A 21,044-nucleotide genomic window follows, 5' to 3' on the forward strand; every position below is an offset into this window, starting at 1 on the left:
TTTCTAATTGTGTAGAACCAATAAACTGTCCTCTTTGTAAAGAGGAAAGATGAACATCAGCTCAATGTACTTAAAATGTTCAAACAGATTTATTTTAAAATCAAGTGCTGGTGTTCAACTCAGTTGGTTGGGAATGTACATTAAGAAGGAGTTCGCACTACAAGCACCAACCAGATACACTTCACGGCTCTTGTTGAGCCTACTATGGACCGGGCTACTATAACCATGCAGCTCATAGGAGCTTATTTGATTCACTTTTAAAATGTAACGGAACGTACAATTTCTTGAATTAAATCAATCCTTTGTTTTTCGTTTCTATTTAAATTTATAGTTTTGTTATTTTTTTCCTTTCTTTATCTCTGATGCATTAGAGTGACGAACTGGGAACCTCTATTGTCTCTGCTACTGACGAGCAAGATGGTAAGGAAAATTAAAACAGCATTTATAATAATACAGGAGCTACCGTCATGCCCTATCAGGTCAGGGAAATCAGAAAGGAACCTCTTTTGAATCCTCTTCGAATTTAACGGTGAAGAAAAACTGGTGTTTTCGTTTTCAGAGAGGGGAATGTGTCGGCGGTTTAAAATTGCAAAATAAGGTCGGCTAGTATTTTCGGAAAGCCAACAGCAGCTCGGAAAATTCGGGGAATAAGATTTTGTTGCGATTTTAAAAATTTGCAGTTAAAGAATCCGAACAGATTTCCTCTTAAAAGCGCTGTAAACAACGTTTGAAGTATTTTTCTGGGTGCACCTGATTAAACAGTTGTTTCCCCAGACATGAATCGACGGCAAGTTGTGGAAGGAAATTTATTTATTTATTTATTTATTTATTTATTTATTTATTTATTTGCCTTTCAAATGGGAGAAAATAGAAATTTAAGAAAGATAGAGCTGTATTTCGACGCAAGTCAAACGAAAACTAAGCTTGTTCCGTATTTGTCGGAAACCCATGCGGTTTCTGTTGTTTAACTATCTGGTGTAGGATTGGTCACAATACAACATTCCAGGAAATTTTAATGTTCATGGGTTTCTTAGTTGAGTGATAATAGATGGTTTAAATATAAATAATCGATTATAAAGCTATAAATTCTCTCTTTTATTTGAATACGTTTTAATTACCCTTGACATGCAGGTAATGTACGTTTTTTTGGTATTTAGTATTTTTGTTTTGCAGTAGCTGAAGGCTGTGCTGCTCAAAGTTCAAGCCCTCTTCATGTGAGAGATGATGTCAGTGATTTTGTCCTCAGCTTTTCAAGGTATATTGTCCATCGGGTTGCTGTGGTCTTTCATAAATTAATAATATGCCAGTCTTGTTTACTTTTTTTCTTTACAGTGGAAGCTCTGTGTCCAAAAGTTCGAGAGCATTTCCCGTCTGGCGCATATCTTCTCTAACCGATCTTACAGAACCGATGAAATGCAGCCCAAAAATTTGCAAAAGCGATGGAGATATCTCAACACCCGAGTTTGTTATCTCGCGTGATGTCTCACAAGGCCCAGAGCCATCAGTGGAATGTTCAAGCGGTGATCAGCATCACACACGGGACATCAAAGACACGACGCCATGGGTACGGCCGTATGTTTAGGTTTAAAAGCACAGCTGTCAAAATATCTCATTGTATGTGACAAAAAAAAAAAATAAGAACATAAAAATCTAAGTTAACAAACCTCTCTGATTGCTCAGTTTACAACATATAACAGCATTTGTTGATATGTTTCATCATTATGAAAGCAGGCAATTTGAAATCATGAAGAAGAAGCGATTTTAAAACTCGTCGATGTTGCCATAAAAGAAAGTGAAATGGAAGACAGTGCCACCTACTACGGAATTTGCAGTAGCTTTCTTTGACTGCTTTTATTCATCAATATTTATACGTGTTTTGTTTATTTGTTTTGTTTGCATGTTAAGTTTCCTTTTACATGATAGGCATTTCAAATTAATTCCGTCTTGTTGTATTGCACGTTTCTGTTTTATCTTTCTATCCATCAATCCGTCTTCAAATCTCAATTTTCATACTGCATTCAATCAAATTAATTAAATATTTACAACTTATAACAATTCAAGATGGGAAATGATCAAAATTAAAATCTCTCAGTTTTATATCATAATGTCAAACATTTTGCATAGTGCACAGCAAAGATTGTGATAAAATAAAACTGTAATTGTTTGTGAATGATTTGGAGTCCAAGTCAGTTTACTTACAAACTTTTTGAAGGAGCTCTCTTTTGTTAAGGGAAGATGACCAATCATTCCATAGTTTTGCTGCAGTGAACGCCAAACTACTTTGCGATAATTAGTGCGGGTTTTGGGAACTTATCGATTGAAGATATCTTGACACAAACTGTAAGACCAATTCGCTTCTGGCATTCACTGTAGCCTCGCGATGGTTTTGGTATAAGTGCGATAATTTAAGGACATGTGATTCTTTCTTTATGCGATTCACTCACACAGGTTATTTGTATACTTTATCTGAAACAGGCTGAAAACGTCCAACCTTCTATGTTGACATCAATTGAGGAAACGGTACCGAATTTAACGGAAGGTAACTATAATTGCTTGCTTGTTTTCTATTGCTCAGAAAGTTTCAAGGGAAACGATTCAAAAATAGTGCTCAAAGTAATTTAAATTTACTAACGAGTTTCTGAAAATCCTCTAGGTATAATTAAATTTCACCAAATAACGCCACTAGTCTATGTAATGTAACATAATTAACTGTATTGTCATGAGTAGCCTATCCTTTTGTGCTGCGACGCGCCATTTGTTTAAACGCATTGCTGCGATCATCGATACCCTGCCATTGGTCGCCATCTGAGAGATGCCCATGGGAACATTGACCAACTCAATGAGAGCCAATTTAGAATGCTCAAAAAGTGTAGCACGAAATGGGATTATCTTGTTTATGAAATGTTGTACATAAGAACAATATGACCCAATTTAAACACCCAGAGCGACTCCATTAGAGCCAAACTCTTTGTTTAACTTTCAATTTATTCATCTCTTTACTATATATACTCGATTTCATTATTTTACTTTCACTTGATAATGACGTTCTGGAAACGTCGAAACGTCGTGCTATGTTTTACAGTATTTTATTGCAGACTTTTATTGTCAAATGTTTTACCAAATCCTTACTTATTCGAATTTAAATTAGTCTCCCTCGCAGCCGTTTTTAGCGTCGTCACGCAACGCTGTGGTGGGGAGGAGCGTTGCGTGACGACACTAAAAACGGCTGCGAGGAAGACTAAATTTAAATGTGCTCGCATTTTTTTGTAATATTTGTACCTGTCTCCTCTTCTCATTTGTAAACGCCCCACATGGAGACCAGCTTTCAGTTGTTTAAAATAAAGTTGTATGTTATGTTCTTGTTTCGCACGGTAAATGTAAAGTGCTTTGAAAAACGGCTAGGAACTTCTTTGGGTCGGTAGTTAAGAGGGGCTCACGTTATAAATTTTTCTATCAAATCAGACAGAATTTCAGGTCCAGTACTGAATACGACACTTTATGAACGAAAGGCGAAGTTGCATTCACAACGTTTGTAGCTTAAGGTTAACTTCAGCTTTGATTAGGAAGCAAGTGGCAGGTTATTGACTGGTGTTCCTTACCGGTGTTTCATTAACAAGGAGACAAGTTTATACCAGAGGAAGACATCCAAACTGAACAAGGAAACCAATACAACAGTGATTACATCACCAGGTAAAAATTTAGTAACTAGTGAAATATCATGTAATATCTGTCATGTTAATGTTTTCCCAAGTGTCTTTACTGTGTTACAGGCTTTTTCCCAAAGACTTTTGTCCAGGATTTTTGATATTTGATATTTCTGTTTCTGTGCGTAATATATGACGTCACAGACAAGCAATGAAAATCAAGGCGTCCAGCCAAAAGTACTGGAATTGAGTACCCACGATAAGAAACTGTGCGTAGCCTTGATTGAAACGCCACTGGTTTCTTCATAAGGCAAACCAAAATGATACATTGAGTTATTAAACGTATCTTCTAAACATTAAGTGTATACAACAGGATTGTTCGTGGTTGAGTAACAACCATGGTGACACTGTCTCTCTTTAGGGGGATAACTCATGGATACAGGAGACGTTCACAAAGTGACTGTATCAATTCAAAATCTGCGCGCACCTTCACTGCCGAACAACTGAGAAAACACAAGAGCTACACAGCATTCCCTCATATCGCCTCACAGTCGAAGCATAAAGAGCGCACTCTTTCACCTTCTGTTCATCGATCGTCCTGCTTTAGACTGATGCCTCATTTATCACAAGGCTCGTTTCCTGATCCCAATTTTTCTACGGTCTCTGTGTTGTCACTTTCTGTACCATTCGAAAATGGAACGGCCGATATAGCTTGTGAAATCAGCAGTGATTCGGAAGAATCCGGTCAGGAACAGAATAATTTTGAAGAAACTGTACTGCATTCATGGCGGAGACCATCATACCGGCTCAGGGCCTACTCGGAACCCGTTTCCATGGGAATATCAGACCGGGCCAGAAGCTGGAGCCTACCTGATATGGAAGAGAAAAGCTCCCAAGTGAATGAGACGATACACAAAGTTAAGGTCTCTCCATCGCGTCTTCAATTTCCTGAGCAGCCTTTGGAAAAACTGAAAGAAGAGATCACTACAGCGTCATCAATGGTTCATTGTTCCTCGGTGATGTCAGTAGTGGATAGATGCGAGGCCGACTTTGATAATGAGGTCGCATACCCTCAAGCGGTCCCTGATGGTGAGGAGCCAGTGACTGTCCATTGGACAAACCGTAAACGAAGACAGTCTTTCACTAAACATCCATCGCTTTCTGTACTTACGGAGATCGACAACAGCAACACAGAGTTAAAGGTAATCGTTCCTGTTTACTAGTCTGCACGTAATGAAGTTGCATATTTTCCTTTAAAATAGAGGGTTGAGCGCAATGTGAAAATGACGTGATTTGGTGGCAGCTACCGGCGTTTAAGGTGGGCGTGGCTCACGCACGCAGATAGGTCGATTAAAAAAGCTACTGTCAAACCATACACTACGGTGTCTTTGTAGGTTTTGTGGGATTTCCAAATTTTACAAATGTGCAAATATCCGGTCGCATTAGAAAGTTGTTGTGATGACAGATTTTTCTTAAGTATTAAAATGCAAATTTGGTCAAACTTTCCCCAGTGTGACTCTGGCCCAAAGCCAGCTATTTCAGTTCGATAAAAACGTCATTTCATTGTCTGCGATTGTATTTATTTATTTGTTTGTTTATGGCATTCAAAATCTAGTGTGACGATGAAAATTCGTCTTCAAAACCAATCGAGTATTAAGAAAACAACCGAAGTGAAATGTAGAGACAGTATGGAAAGGACGAGGAAAAAAGTTTATGGCATGTGCAACTCGTCCCGGTTGAATCACCACCGCCTTAATGACACTGATTTAAGAGACGTATTTCCTGGCAGAAAAGGAATTTCACTACCAATGGGACTTATATTTCAAAATGTAGATGACTGTGGTTATTCTACCTTTGCAGCTGGCTGGTCGACAAACAAGCCGATCGCTGGTAGAAGGCACACGCTTTTGTGTTTGTCAAAAAACGTTTTATTCTAACCCTATTTTTTATCTTTTTCGTCTTCTTTATCCTGGGCTTAGTCCTGGCAAAGATAATCTGTGACCTTTTGAGGCGTTTTATGGAGCAAAAGACCGACCTTTCTTTTTTAGTGAGTCACTATAGAGACAAAGCCTAGTCGACACGTATGCGCTTCGAATGCGATCACGCAACAAAACAATTCGACGGTAATTAAAAGCGATGATATCTTTTGCCGCTTGAATATCTTAACGGACAGAGTGTTGGATATCTAATTAAAATTATCACATACCTTAAGGTATTTATTAACCTTTAAATGATTTAGTGGATCCTTTTGCATTGCTTTCTACATTAACACTTCATTTAACCAAAGAGAGAAAAACTCCAATTTTGAAAATTTTTCCAGCAATTGTTGACAGTAACCTTGGCCTTCGTTGGGTTTTCGTATTATTGTTTTCTTTGGGATGAAAAAACGTATGGTTCTGTTGGCTAGGACAGTCCCCATTCCCTCTCCCTCTCCCAACTGAAAACGGTAAGGTAGCTCACATATACACTCACTACACGTAGGCGAGAGAGCAATTGCCCCTGAGAATCTCATTACTTGTTATCTCAAAAATTTAAGTAACGGTCAGAGTAACTGGACTGAGTGTAGTGCAATTCAGGCAGTAATTGGGCGCCTAATTGCAAATCAGCGTAGCACGTAGAGTGAGGACGATTTGGAAATTTAGTTCACTTTGTGTTTATCCATCATCTTTGTGAACCCTTTAAACTAAGTCAATTGACACATATAGGAATGAGACATATTCGTGTTGAAAATGTGACCCACTGTAGTCACCAGATATTAAAAGTGCGACCTCCGTTACCGTCAGGCCATCCTCCATTCAGCGACACATCCCCGTTAGTCTATCACTAAAAAGTTCCCCCGCCCCTGGCTTTAAATGATCATTTCAGCACATGATATTATATTAAAAAATCATCTGGATCGAAATTGGCGGTGCTTAATTTCTGCTTCTCTCTCTCTACAGGTGGAATCTGATCTTCAAAAGACTGCTGCTGTTTCGCTTGTAAATCAAGTGACTGAGCAAGTACTAAGTTCTAATGAGCTGGTAAGAAAAGTAACATTTATAGAGGCTCCGAGAATTGTGGGAAGGTTAAAAAAGAGACTTGCAAATGGAAATGGAATGCTATGATCCAGTATGTGAATGTTATGTATTCAGATTAAGCCGGACAGCTCAGATCAAGATGGCACTTTTATTCAACAACAACAAGCCTAGTGTTCAGTACCATACAAGGTCATCCCGTGATAACACAACATACAGGAAGTGCAAGGAAAATCTGAAAATTCTTTCACGTTCAATTCTTTAAAAGTTGGCTGAAAACGGATCTAGGCAAAACAAAACAAAATCAAAGATAATTTCCAAGTATTTTTTGTACTGGGCCAGTACGGAGACAGAACAGGTCTACTGCAGTACAGTTCTCCTTAGTTATAAACATAATCCGTTGATCTTTGGGGTTGTTCAAAAACACGACCAGCACGGGTGGTAAATAACTCCGATTCTGGCGGCAGCTATTACCTTTCCGACTCTGTAGAATAACTTGCCCCGCTGGATGTCTCTGGCTGTGGTGAAGGTTCTGTCAACTTAATCTCCACGGTAGTCGGTACGCAGGGCTCTACCTCTTCGTAAACCATGCTCTCACCTGTGACTTCGGTCGAGGACGGACAAGGATTGCCATCCCCCAGCTGCTCCAGGTGGCGCCTCCAAATCTCCAAATCTCCGCTTTACTCCGTAGAGGACAGGGCCTGTTCGTTCGATGACCATGCCACGCACACATTTTGGCCCACTACGGTAGTTGCGGACCCATACCCTCTGGCTGTGGTCAAAAGACGTCCAAGGCACTGTTGTTGGATTGAAGGAATTTCTTGTTAACCTCCCGCGTGATTTAATTAGATTCAACTTTATCTTAGTGTTGTGACCCAGAGGAAGCTGAGCGAGGCTGAGCTCTTTGGTGGCATGCTGAGCTGCTCAATGCCTCGGAAGGAACCTGTCGAGCTTGTGTCGTAAGTTTCTACCAGACGTTTCAGCCTTCCCGCTTTCTTTAACCTCTGTACCAATATTTCGCCTGACCACTGGTGGAGCGGAGGTAGGACGCACCAGTGACATGTCTAATGCCGTTCCCGCTCACGATTTTCTTGAAAGTTTCTGATGTGAACTGCGGTCCTTTGTCCGACACTATTTGGTCAGGGACTCCCATGCGGAAATATTAACAAAGTGTGTTTACAGTCTTCTTCAAATTTCACCGGTAAACATAAGGAATTAATTCTGGGTGAGCTTCTCCACCTTGCCAACCCAATTGCCTACATTCTGGGACTCGAGAAATTGTTGTGTCTCTTTCCTGGTCTGCATTCTTAGCTTTTGCTCTGTGACAGGTACAGCCTCAACCACCATTGCATGAAACATCTCCGCTTCATCTGGCTTGTCTGCAGGGGTCTGCAGGTAAGGTAAACGAGATAGAGCATCCCAACTGGCATCCTGCCTGGTCCCACGGAACTCAATGCTGTACGAGAAAACGCCCAGGAAGAGACACCAGTGTTTTATCCTTGCTGTAGCAGTAACTGGTACAGCTTTCCCAGGGTCCATCATGTACTTCAGGGCTGATGGTCCGTAACTAGGATAAAATGGCTACCCTCCAAGTACGTTTGGAACTTCCTCACACCCCAAAGCAAGGGCAAAGCTTGTTTTTCTCTGTTTCGGACAGGGTCCATGACGCATAAGTGATAGGACGTTCTCTTCCTTTCGAGGTGTGGTGCAACAGGACGGCACCAAGACCATATGAGGAACTATCTGTGGATAGAACTGGTGGCACGTCAGGGTCGTGGTGCATCAGAACCTCATCTTCTTCAACGCCCTGAAGCGGGCTTACTCTGCAGTTCCCCGTAACCACTTGGCATCCTTCTGTAACAACCGAGGCAGTGGAGCCAGGTGAGTAGCCAGATGAGGTAAGAACTTGGCATAGTATTGGGCCATTCCCAGAAAGGCGTGAAGCTAGGTGACATCCTGAGAGTTTGGCATCTCTGTGATGGCCTTCGCTTTCTTAGAGGATTGATGTAGCCGTTCGGGTGAGATGACATAACCCAAGTACTCCACAAAGCTTCTAAGGAATTTACACTTCTCCCGGTTGGCCTTCAGCCCATACTCCTCAAGCTTCCTTAAGACCATGTATATCCGCTCAACATGTTCTGCCACAGTGCTGCCCGTCATTATGACATCTTCCAGGTAACAGAAGACCACTGGTATGCCTTGCAGGATCTGGTCCGTAGCCCGCTGCCAAATGGCTGGTGCAGAGGCCACACCGTAAGGTAACCGCTGGTACTGGTACAAACCTCGGGGCGTATTAATAGCGAGGAATAGCTTAGATTCCCAAGGGGGATTAGGACCCTCAACGTGTAAAAGCAAGATATAATGTACTTGAACGCAGGAGATCGGGGTACGAGTCCTCGCCGGTGAACCATATTTTCGCATAGTACGTTATATCTTGCCTTTACACGTTGACTTACTTTGTTCCTTTCATGTAACAGGTCATTACAGTGATCTTATGTGAAAATATGCCTTATTCACTTAGTATGAATATTCCCTGCTGTTTTTGCTCCATTTGTAAGTAGGCTTGACGCAGGTCCAGGACACTGAACAGTGTTCCCCACCTAAACTGCCATAATCATCTATGACCCAGACTAGACATAGACTATCATAAATATCATCTTCGAAATGCGAGTTAATTGTCAGACACACCCTTGCACTGCCATCCTTCTTCACTGGGGTTACAATTGGGGCTGTGCTTCACTGGTTTCTACCTTCGTATCCTCTAGTGCCTCAGTGCCTCTTCCACTGCTGTTTTTCGGGCCAATGCTACCGTGCAGGCTTTCCAAAAACGAGGCTGTGTATTTGCTTTTAGATGGAGCCGTTCTTGAATATTCTTCATTCTGCCTAGACCTTCGGTTTGCATCGTCTCCCCAAATTTACATTCAGTCTCCAAGTGCTCTAAAGTGGCTACGTAGTGACTAACTGACTTACCACGTAGTGACTAACTGACTCACCGGAATTGTTGTCTTGGTTATCGAACTCGAATTTGACGACCAGTTTTGATCTTTCGGGCTTCAGCTGTTTCGGCATTCCCTCCACGATCACATCGTAAGTGATGGCATCATCCCTCAAGTGTGCAGGAGCAACTAGGTCCTTCGCTAACTGGTAAGATTCCATGGGAAGATTTGTCAGGAGGACTGTGTTCTTTGTTTTGGCGTCGGAAACTCCTGGAAAATCAAAGCCCAGCTGTGCTGTGTGGTTCATGGTTCATGGTTCATGGTTCATTTATTTCACACTATTTACACAACATTAACATAGAAAGAAAAGTATTACAACAGATGATTACAAGATAGAAATAAATACAGTACAAATTATAAAAATGTGTAGGAATCTCAATCCGTCCCGATGACAAACTTTTCCACCTTCCCGGTGGCTTTACACGTGCTCGGTGCGGCGTTCGGTACTTACCTGCTTGCGTTAATACAAGCCAAACTCCTGTTTTCTGCTAGTACTTTGAATCTGATAAATCCCATCCTCGTCGCCAGTTATTACGTATTCACATTCAATAAGCCAGACAGCTCAGATCAAGATGGCAGAAACACTTTTATTAAAAAACAACAAGTCTCGTTTTCGATGCCATATAAGGTCATACGTGATAACACAACGTACAGAGAGCCCAAGGAAAATCTAATAGTAAATAGGGAAAGCGAAATATTATTCAAAACAGACGCTCCAAGAGCGTAAACTAGGCTACCTGTGCTGCAAGGATCCAGTAGGATGTGGAATTAGCAGTTTGATTGGCAGCTTTAGGTTGATTGACACTGTGATTGACAGCAAGTATTGACGCATTTTTTCATTTTGTCCACACGAAAACAAGGGAGTTAATTTACAACAGTGCATAAGTACCCGGTAATTAGATTCAACTTATATAAGTTTAATTTTGTAATCGTTGTCATTACCATTATCATACAAAATTGAAATCCAATGTGTCTCAGGGGCTGTGATGGTAAGGCACATATACTTTAAACTTCCTTTTTGCTTAGAATTTTAAAAAGAATTTGTGTTAGTAGCTTATCGTTGTTAGTTTGTTTAAAGCAAACGCTTCTGTTGTAGAACGTTTCATCAGAAAGTGACGATGATGACCAGTCCCCCACAGTTGAGGCTGCTGTTAGATTATGGAAGAAAAAGGAGTCTGGCCGGAGAGCAACACTCTCCTCAATTTCTCCGCTGACGGATTGTCCTAAATATGCATCAGAGATAGAACAACAAGCATTTCGTAAGATTAAAAAATGGAAGGACAGTTTTGCATTAAAACTGGACAACGTTCTCGGAGAGAGATTCCAGGAAATGGTTACTAAGCGGGAAGAGGAAATAAATCGCAAGAAAAAGCCGAAAGTCTTGAAAGTTCCCATGAATTTAAACGATAAAGAAATGGGGCAGCTGAAAAATAACTTGCTTCTTGAACTGAAAAGAAAATCTCTAGGAAGAGATGATGGAATTAGTTTACCTGAAGGCGACTTGCCACGCCCTCCCCCTCCCCCTATTCCGCGTGTCAAGTTTCCGAAGAAAGCACCTTCTGAGAAGAATCCAGCAGATCTTAGGGCTCAAATGATGAAGGAGCTAAATCGACGTGTCTCTTGTGTTCCGGATGATGAGGAAGCCTTCCACTGCTATAAGCCCTCAACTCTTGTGCCGGACCTATCAAAGACGAATCTTCAAGTCAAACCAGAACGCGTTGTTTACGTTCCACGTGGTGTCGAGGGTAAAACGTTGGATGCCGATAGTATTCGTGACTTGTTGAGCTGGCATGAAGCTGAGAGGAAACGTTTGAAAGCTGAGTTAGAGAAGCTGCCACAAGCTGAGCAGGCCGGAGAACAGCAGGTGCGTAATCTAACTATAATCACAAATTATTGTTTTTATAGACGTTTTATGTGTTTTTTTTTTTACGTAAACCTGCTCTTTTCAATTAGATCAAGTTGCTTTAATGTCCTCCAGTCTAGTGGCTTCTTCTGGGCTTATAGCTATGTAGAAACAGATATGCTGATGATTTGGTTTAAAGTTAATTAAAGTGAATCAGTTACTGTAAGAAACAGTATCTACTGTATCTTCTTCCACCCCTGCGTGGGTTTCTCCATTTAGCTCTCTTCCCCTATTAAGTCCCCTTACCTTATCTCAAAACACTCATAAGAAACCCCCCTTCCTCTCTTAAGCCATCTACCCTGTCGCATAGCTTCACATAACATCGTGCAAGTCTAATAAAAATGGAGCCATGTTGACATGGATCGATAATTAACTTATCGCTGTTTTTTATTTGAATTGCTTATAAATAACTAAGGTTCCATTGACGTCCATTCTAAAAATCGACGAAGCTTTTAGTCTTAAAATGTTGGCCATCTCTTGGCCCTAAACCTCCGAAGGCACGGGCCAGAGAGGCCCGAATTGCAACAGTAGTATAATACCATACGGTTACGTCACCTACGCTTTGGAAAACAACAGTGAGTAAATTTTAATTGGTCAATCACCAACTTTGCATTGCAAGATACATGTTGTTGACTATTTCTTATTGGTGACATGTCAGTGGAAAATGTTTATGTTACCAGCGAAGGTATCAACGTGCTGAAAGAAAGGGGAAGACGTAGATACTACTAGGCTAGATTGACAGATAGTGTTTTGCATTAACCTGTTTCTCTAAAATTCACAAGTTCAATTTGAAATGCTGAAAAAGAAAGGCAAGGAAAAAGAAACACGTGTGGCGGCAACATCTCTCTTTCAGCCAAGAAATCTATGGCAATTAAATAACTTACTGGGTAACCTAAAAAAAATTCCTTAACTAAGACAAGTTATCTCCAATTAAATACAGGTTACTTAAAAAATTCAATTCACGTCTAATCCAATACAAAACCTAAAGCATTTAACAATACTCTACATGTGAATATTCACCCTTATACTTTCAAAAATTCTACCATTTCTTTGAAATGCGCGGGCGATGTGCGAAGGTTGGGCATAATTGGACGGAGAAACGAAGGGGAAAAGCTTCGGATAGCACTCAAACTTGCTGCGTGGCACTTGTTACGGAATGCAAAGGTACAGGATCGGTGTAACTCGTCCACGGAGGCGAAGCAGAAATAATGTTGAACGAAATTGGAACTCTTCATCTTGTTCATTCGTAGTCTTCACGCGTACAGTTTAACTTCTTCATAATGACTTGCTTTTATATGCTCCGAGAATATTAATTAGGTTCGGCAAGGTTTTCAACTAAAATAAGTTGTACAGCAGAGTAAATAGTTCATTTAGTCGTTATTAAAATTCTAGCCTTAGAAAGGACATTGAAACTGGAAATAGGACAGCTAGTAACACTACGAGTTGGTTATAGGATATTACACTGGAACTGTGCTAATATTATTAAACCATGTTTACCGAAAGTCGATTAGAACGGGAACATCTAAGAAATGTAGATGTATTTAAACAGATTTCGTTCATAACGTAATAACGATCAGAACTTTCAGCCTTCACGAGTTGTCCTCGATCTAATATGCCAAAACACTTTACTAACACGGCTGAAATATATAAACACGAATTCCGACGAGTAATTCACATGTAAAAATTATCAATTTCCTAAAATACTAAACTGAAAGTATTGTTCGATTTCTGAGAGTTCTTAAGAGTTCTGAGAGTTCCTTTTTAATACTACAGAGAAAAAGTCCTTGTGACAATTAACCAGAGAATGGTATATTTTACAAACTAATAACTAAGTAATTATTTAATGATTATTTCAAAATCTTGATGAAGTGGATATTGTTGTGAAGCTAATGTAAAGGTTATTGTCGACTTTAAAGCTAGTGTAAGGGTGTATTTTCGACTTTAATTTTAGAACACAGTTGTCATTTCGTTTCGGTAGTTTTGATGGATATTTTCCAGATTATTTGACATTTTCCTGTTGTTCAAAGATTAGAATTAACAGTTGTGCTGTGGACAGGTTTGCCTACTTCCTTTTACCTTGGTTTGGGCCTCCTCAGTCGAAGGTTGAAATGAAGGCAAAACACTTAAGGATTTTATCAGCCTGATTTGTTTCCCTTTCTATCTATTTTCTTAGAACAGTTGTGTTGTTCTTTCCTGTTAGTGTGTTTTGGCAAAACTAATTCTTGTCTCTGGTTGGGACCATCTGGCCTTGGTTGAATTACAGTCGTAAACATGTTTACAGCACACTATAAAGTAAGGCGTGATTTGAGTGATACTCTGAGAACAGACGTAGAAAAGAGTAGAATTGTTGTAGAGTTGATGTAGTGAAGAACCAATTCCTTAAAGAATAAAGAAGAGCTACAAAGATTACTGGTGCCTCTCTGCTAAGCCAAACGAGAGTTCTACAATATTGTTGTGCATTACCATCGCAACACAAACATGTTTTGCTCAATATATGATAAACTGATCTCGATTATTACTTTCAGCTTCTGATTGACAGAGACGATGCCAACAGAGTTCTTCAATCAATGATGAAAATAATGGAAGAAATTTTTTTGGGAACTATGAACCGATTCATGGGTTTAGCGGAACTGGCCCCTCACACTGAAGTCGACCAAAACGGAGAAAAAGGTTAGGTTTACGATGGCGTCATAACAGCACAGCAAATGCACTAGCACAATTCAGTTACCTCACGTTATAATGCACCTATTATTTTTATTAGCCTTGCACGACACAGAATACAACATTTACAATAATAAACACAACTTAGACCGCTTATAATAATTACAATACCGACAGTAACAGTACTTACTATACTTGTGCTAACTTATAACTATACTTTCAATACTAACAATACTAGCTACAAAGTTCCCAAAACATACAATGCTTACCATACCTATACTACTGACAATACTAACAATATTTGCAATACTTACAATACTCACAATATTTTGGTTTTAGCGGCACTTGCACAGTCTTTTATTTCAGACCAAATGGCTCTATTCTTTCCACATTTTCCCAGTAACAATTTTCACTCTTGTAGGCACAGAGAAGATATCTCACCCGTTTGTTTTAATTCTCAGAGTCTGAAAAGGGTTCAGGGAAGTTGGATGATGACAGTGTAAAATCGGTTTCTCCAGCTGTAACAACAGCAAGCCAAGAAGACCAAATTAAGGTCAGTACCCGATGAACACACGCGTGACACGTTTTACAAGCGTTTTTTTCCTTACTCAAAAACCTTTTTAATCAGCTGGGAACGTATTTCGAGTTACACCTCAACACAGTCCTATGGTAACCAACTGACTCTTTAACTCAGTAGGCCTAGAGAAACAACCTGAACTACAAACGACCACTGACAAACTAGTGGTAGTTGTCGCTAGGTCATGTACCTTGAAACCCCGCCGGCAACCTTGTGGGCTTGCTGCGTGAAGCTAACAGCTTCTAGTCACGGATGCCATGGAAAGTATACAGTTTAATACATATCTAAGTTGGGAGGATTAACAAACCACGTAAAATATACTTAGTTAAGTTGGAAAGTATAACAAATTACGTAATCAGTAGTCGCGAGGGAAAAAGCGACTTTTGTTGGCACTCCAGCCTTAGTAGTCTCAGCGGTAGCCTTTGAACAACGTGAGTTTTAAAATATTAGAAATATCTCCGGTTTCGCTAGTGCGCTCGCTTATTGTGTTATGGTCTTCCAGAGGTCATTTGACTGGAGAACACCACGACTGCGGTTCACATTTCGCTTCATGGTTTAAAATGCGCCGACTACGGATCACCTGGTTGCCCGGATTCCCTTAAGTCAAAGCGCAATAGCTGATTTCTGCTCAGTTTGACGCCGGCTCCTCCTTCTTCAAATTCAATTCCAACTTGAGAATGAGTTGTATCACCCATTGTCGTCGGACCCTTGAGATGATTAACTTTGTCCTTTTGTGTCGTTGTCGAAGTCTATGATTTGTAGAGAACGTGTTGAGTTTTCTGATTACCTTCAAGCCCATATCAGAGTTAGTGCTGACAATCCGTAAGGCCAGGGATATCTCTTGTTTGCTTCAGGCTCTTCTTTTGCCAGTGTGATATTGCTATTACAGGAGGGGGAGAGATTTGAAGAATGAACTGGGGTTTTACATCCGTACTTTTTTTGGATGCTTTGGTACGACAGAACTTAGTACATTGGGTGACTAAGCCGGGGTGTTACTCTCCATATTCAATCTATGTGCAATACGGCAGGAAAAGTGTGCTACTGTTTGATATTTACACAACTGAACGTCACTGTCAAAAAAATCAGGGCTGAATTTGCTCTTTGTTCAATGAAAACGTTTTTTGTGGAAAATACTCGCATTTTATCCTTACATAATGTTTATTTTCCCAGTCGGAAGTTCCCCCCCCCCCCCCCCCCCACACACAAACACACACACACACACCTGACTTCAGATTACAAGGGGCATTTTTAAGTTAAATACACCAACAGATAAACAAACACTCCACTAAAGAAATCACGCGCTAAATAATAATCCGTATAGATCGGGAAGTTCTTTTGACGAGCCGATTACAGCATTTTCATTCCTTTCTTTGCTGTTTAAGCTTGAAATCTCTGGAGAAGAGTCTCCAAAGAATAACGGCAGCTTCTTAAAAGTAAAAGCTACTAGACCTTTTCATTACTCACGGAGCGAGGTCATCTAATTACTTGCTTTCCACTACACCCCAGAGTATACGTATACTGGACTTCTACCCAGTGTGCTTCTCATAAAGCTTTTATGTTTAATTAGTTTTATTGTCCAAGAAGCAATCACCAATTTCTTCTCTTACATTCATAGATACACAAGTACATACGTTGATGTACGTTCTCTATTTTGGAATGTAGATCAGTACTGGCGACAACTGATAAAACTTGTGTGGAGTTATCTAAAGCAATTTGTCTCATACGGACATAATCTTGTAATTTCACATTACAATGCGAGTTGAAGGAAGGAGGACTCTCTTCTGTAAATAGTAATCGATACTAACCGATAATGTTTTTTTTTCCTCCCGTAACATCTCTACTCTAAAACAACCTATGGGCCAGTACTCGGTTTGAGGGATATATATTTTTCCTAGGTACTTCTGGTTACTTGTTGGAATTCTAAGCTCGTGTTGCTCTGTTATTTCAGAGCATTATGTAACTGCGCTAGCATACTTTTATATAGTATACTAAGATTTCTACTTTCCAATTGTTTTGCTAGCTTGATGAAGCACTTGAGCAAGACAACGAAGTCAGCATTTTGTCAGCGGGCGATGGTATGGAAAGCTTTTCAAGTAGAGTATGTCCTGAACCGCTGTCATCAGAATCGTCTCTGACTGGGGTTAGCTTTAGCTCTTCCGATGAAGCGTCCGGTGCTTCGGAGATATTATCCGAAGCACTTGCTGGGACCGACGAGGCTATGACCATGTCAAGCATTAACACTTTAGTACGACTGTCACCAAGTCTAGAGGGTGACCTCCAGTTTGCTTCCGGAGAAAGTGATAAGGCAGGTGATTCGGCGAGCCACTTATCTCACGGTTTAGAATCAGAAGGAAAGTGTAACGAGGAACTTGTTGGCGTTGAACCGAGCATCACAGATGTTGTTCCTATTGAAGACAGCCACCAACATCTTAGCGATGGTGTATCAATTACTACAGTTGAATTCCCAAAATCTCCAAAGCCATTTGAAGAAACCATTTTACATTTCGAACCCAATTTTGAGTGTTCTAACGTAAAAGCAACCTCTCGAAAACTCGTAAAAACTCCCAATTGTTGTGGGACTTGTGTGAGCGACAAAAGGAATGAAATGAAACATTTTCAGCAATCTTTACATGAAAAAACGGAGAGTGAAAGTCTTTTGAAGCAAAGGTTGGAGGCGTTGGAAAGCGATTTAGATGGTGCTGAGAAAAACTCTGATTACTGGTTAAATCAATACGTCAAGGAAAGAGAGAAAACCGAACAATTGCTTATCAGTTCACGAGACATGAATTCTTTCAACATGGCATTACGTCAGGAGATTAACGATAAGTCTAAACTTATTAACGAAAGAGACAACGAGATAATGGCAATCAAAAAGAGCAATGCTGAGATGGAGGTACTACTGCAGGAAGTGAAGGGAAAACTTTTCAAAGCTAACGAAGAAAGAGAACGTCTTAAAATGATAGTTAGGCAATATGAAGAGGACAAGTTATACTCTAAACAGCCTCCCATGCAAGGTGATAAAACGTCAAAACAAAAGCCCTGGACGTTTCCCAAGTTCCATGGACGTTCTTTGGATAGTAAGAAACTTAGGGACAATGAAAATAGAGAATTTGATACATGCCATAAAGAAAAGGAATGCAACACGATAAAAGAAATAACCTCCTGCGGGAATGAAAAAGCTGAATTTAGTGGGGTTGTGGATCCTTTTCTTGATGCCACGGATAACGTTAACTTAGAAGAATCACAAATTAGCACTAAAGTCAATACTGATTTTTACGCAAGCGATGAAACATTTGAAAGAGAGATACAAAAAACAGCTGAGCTGAAGAAAGTAGGTATCAGCAAGTGGTTAAGCGAAGCCATCAAACAAACGAAGGTAGAATTGACAAGGGAGGGGTCATCGCTCAGCTTCAGGGAAAAGATTAACACAGGGCGACCTAAAATGCTTACAGATAATTTTACCCTGAAACATCCACGAAAAAAGATGTGCGACAAAGAGGCCGTAAAGTACTCACTTGAGGACATTTTATCTACCTTTACGGAGAGAATCACAAGGAACGTTAAAACAAAGCAATCGGATGACTATGATGTACCAGGCTTAGATGAAACGCCTCTTGCTTTGACCACCTCGAGCCAGCAAACAGTATGCGCAGATCAGGTTTCAACAATCTCGTTCGAAAGCATGGTGCCCTTTGCTGATGTTTTTCTCACTCACTTTGACTGCATGGACTTTTCATCTTCCTACAATTTAATTCCTCTACAGCCATTTGCTGACTTGTTTTTTCCTTGGTCTGGTTCTGGGGACGCCGGACTGAAGCAACTAGTTCGAAATTTGCATCCCACAGACATAAAAACAACGATTTGTCCCATTAAGAAGGTAGAAAATGCCCTCAACAAAGAAAACCGCGAAACGGCCCCCACAGAACAAAAAGCATACCGTGTTGTTCAAGAGGAACTGGAGGAAACAATAGCAAGGAGGAAAGGAAAGCCTTCTACTGACAACAGACACCTATTTTTGAGAGAAAAACAGAGTAACATTCCGCCAGTAGGGACTTCAATATCTCTTGCAACGGGACGAGACAATTCAGACAGCTTAGCAATCAGCTTAAATGATTTAAAAATGTCAGATGAGTTTAACCCACTTGAATATGATGCTAAGCACTTAACAACTGACCTTAGAAGTAAAAGTAACGTCACACCATCAGATGATCAACGACGTTCGGCAAAAAAACATTTACAGTTGAAATTGAAAGATTCAGAGGAAGATTCAACTGGGAACAAGGTAGTTTTTTCCAATAACCATGGTTTTATAGACTCTGTTACTGTGGAGATCTCTCTTAACGCGGAACAGCTAATAAACCAGCTGACAAATCAAGATTTAGTTGAAAATCAAAGACCAAAAGAGCAAGATACAAAACTAAAATCACTGAACCCCGAAAGGATGGAACCACAAAGTAAACAACACTTGTCCTCTGTGATTGAAAGGATAAATGGTCTTTGTTTACTTCCGTCTGGATTTGAACGAGAGATGAGGACTCGCAACTCATCAGTTGGAACAGACGGTGACGACTCTGGGTTTAACTGTAAGTTTGGCGCAGAGTTTACAAAGCGGGCAGAAACTGTCACTAAACGATGGGTGCGTAATCTGCTCAAGGATGTCCAAGCGGTAGAAAACGGAGATGTAGCCACAAGTAGGGTTGTCCAGTTGCCATGCGAGACCTCTGGAGAAGCGTTGCCCTGTATAAAGAAAGAAATGATTTCAAACCCAAAACTCAAGGCACGATCAAACTTTTTACCTCGCCAGTTTCCTGAAAAGGGAAGAGAAGAAGCAAGTGGCACGGAAACGAGAGGGGTTCTGTCTATTCTCAAAGGACAAAGAAAAATGACTAAAAGAGATGTTGAAACAAGAAAGCTTTGGGAGAAAAATGGAAATAAATCATGGAACAAAAACGAAGAGTTAATTGACGGTAAAATAGTGGGGGATGGTTTGGTTCAAAAAACGGGAGACACCAAGAGAAGTAATTCTTCTCCTCGCAGAAAGAAAAACAACGGGAATGATGATTGCTGTGCTGTCCGTAACAGGAAAGACAATTTTAAGGTATTTTTTTTCTCGATTATATCAGATATTTATTAATGGCAGCGGTTTGCACTAACACACCAACTTTCAAGTTCAAAATGTACAGAAACTAACGGTTGCACCTCACCTGGGCCAATAACAATAAGGAAAGGCTCAAACCATTTCACTGAGCCTTACGTCAACCAAAGGCAGCAGCTCGCGAGCCGACTGGTGTACGTAAACCTTTGCAACTCCTTGTATTGGTTAGGAACGCAAATTAAAATTAAAGAACGTTCATTCTCTTGAAAAGTGAATCATTAGCCCAAATGATAGTTAAGTTATAAAAACTGAAAGACCAATAATTTCAACCAATTTTTGTTGATTTCAGCCATAATCAAAGACATCAAAGGCGGTTGTCCTCCTTCTGACATGTTATATTTTTTAGACTCGTTATGTACCCAGTTGAATTCAGGGTGTTTCGATTCAGTTTTTGACAACTACAATTAACATTTACAACCTTAGTCGGATCGACGTGAAAATCACACCAACTTTCGGTTTTACAGTTTTAAGTTTCCAGGATTGACTTTTGATCACAATCGATTTTGCCATGACAACGATAAACAAAAACATTTGAAATCAATTCATTTAATTTTGTGTACTAAAATGGGAAATAAAACATACGAGAATAAAAAACATCAATCACCAGCCTGCTGACGGGCCTCTTTTTGGAGAAATATTATTTCGCTGTCATGTCATGGCAATGTTGGCGCCAGCAATCACTTTTCTTTCCATTAAACAAGCCAGCCAAAGAAGCTGTGGACACGAACATGTGTAGAAACTATTCACTAGCTTTCAATCAATGGTAACTAAAATAACAGTTAAGTTAAGCAAGTGTTACCAGGCATAATACTCACTTTAGTTTTCCATGCAACACTGATTAGCTCAGAAGATGGCTAAAATCATCAAATATGGAGACAAAAGACAAAGGACGCCCGAAGACAGGCCAGATAATTCAGTCCCGGAAGTTGAGCTCGTCCAAATCAGTATCAGGTATGAATACATATATTTTATCATTGCGGACGAAAATAAATAAGTGAATGACCATCGCAGTTATGCAAACAATTTTAGTATTTCCGAAAAGAAAGCTTGAAAAAAATTTAGGCTTGCAGAGGAGTCTTCCCTCTTCAGTTCAA

At 40.1% G+C, this 21,044-nt stretch overlaps 1 protein-coding gene and 1 long non-coding RNA gene across 3 annotated transcripts in view; both read left to right on the forward strand.

Moving 5' to 3' along the window:
- LOC146462182 (uncharacterized) overlaps window positions 1-21,044 on the forward strand; it is a 29,528-nt gene that overhangs the window by 2,265 nt on the left and 6,219 nt on the right. Inside the window, exons 4-15 of one of the 2 annotated variants that reach the window (XM_085085770.1) lie at window positions 372-420; window positions 1,177-1,255; window positions 1,333-1,564; window positions 2,476-2,539; window positions 3,618-3,690; window positions 4,066-4,846; window positions 6,584-6,664; window positions 10,751-11,518; window positions 14,083-14,227; window positions 14,680-14,771; window positions 16,816-19,893; window positions 20,793-20,901. In XM_085085770.1, coding sequence (XP_084941896.1) covers window positions 372-420; window positions 1,177-1,255; window positions 1,333-1,564; window positions 2,476-2,539; window positions 3,618-3,690; window positions 4,066-4,846; window positions 6,584-6,664; window positions 10,751-11,518; window positions 14,083-14,227; window positions 14,680-14,771; window positions 16,816-19,893; window positions 20,793-20,901 — 5,551 coding nt within the window. Of the gene's footprint in view, window positions 1-371; window positions 421-1,173; window positions 1,256-1,332; window positions 1,565-2,475; window positions 2,540-3,617; window positions 3,691-4,065; window positions 4,847-6,583; window positions 6,665-10,750; window positions 11,519-14,082; window positions 14,228-14,679; window positions 14,772-16,815; window positions 19,894-20,792; window positions 20,902-21,044 lie in introns of both variants that reach the window. The other variant, XM_085085769.1, reaches the window with a different exon arrangement.
- Window positions 13,457-13,963, forward strand: LOC146462183 (uncharacterized). The gene is made up of 2 exons (XR_014857158.1): window positions 13,457-13,637; window positions 13,672-13,963. It is a non-coding gene; the product is annotated as an uncharacterized LOC146462183 (long non-coding RNA).

The sequence above is a fragment of the Pavona decussata genome, unplaced genomic scaffold (genome assembly GCF_977016875.1).
Source record: "Pavona decussata unplaced genomic scaffold, jaPavDecu1.1 SCAFFOLD_190, whole genome shotgun sequence".
Lineage (NCBI taxonomy): Eukaryota > Metazoa > Cnidaria > Anthozoa > Scleractinia > Agariciidae > Pavona > Pavona decussata.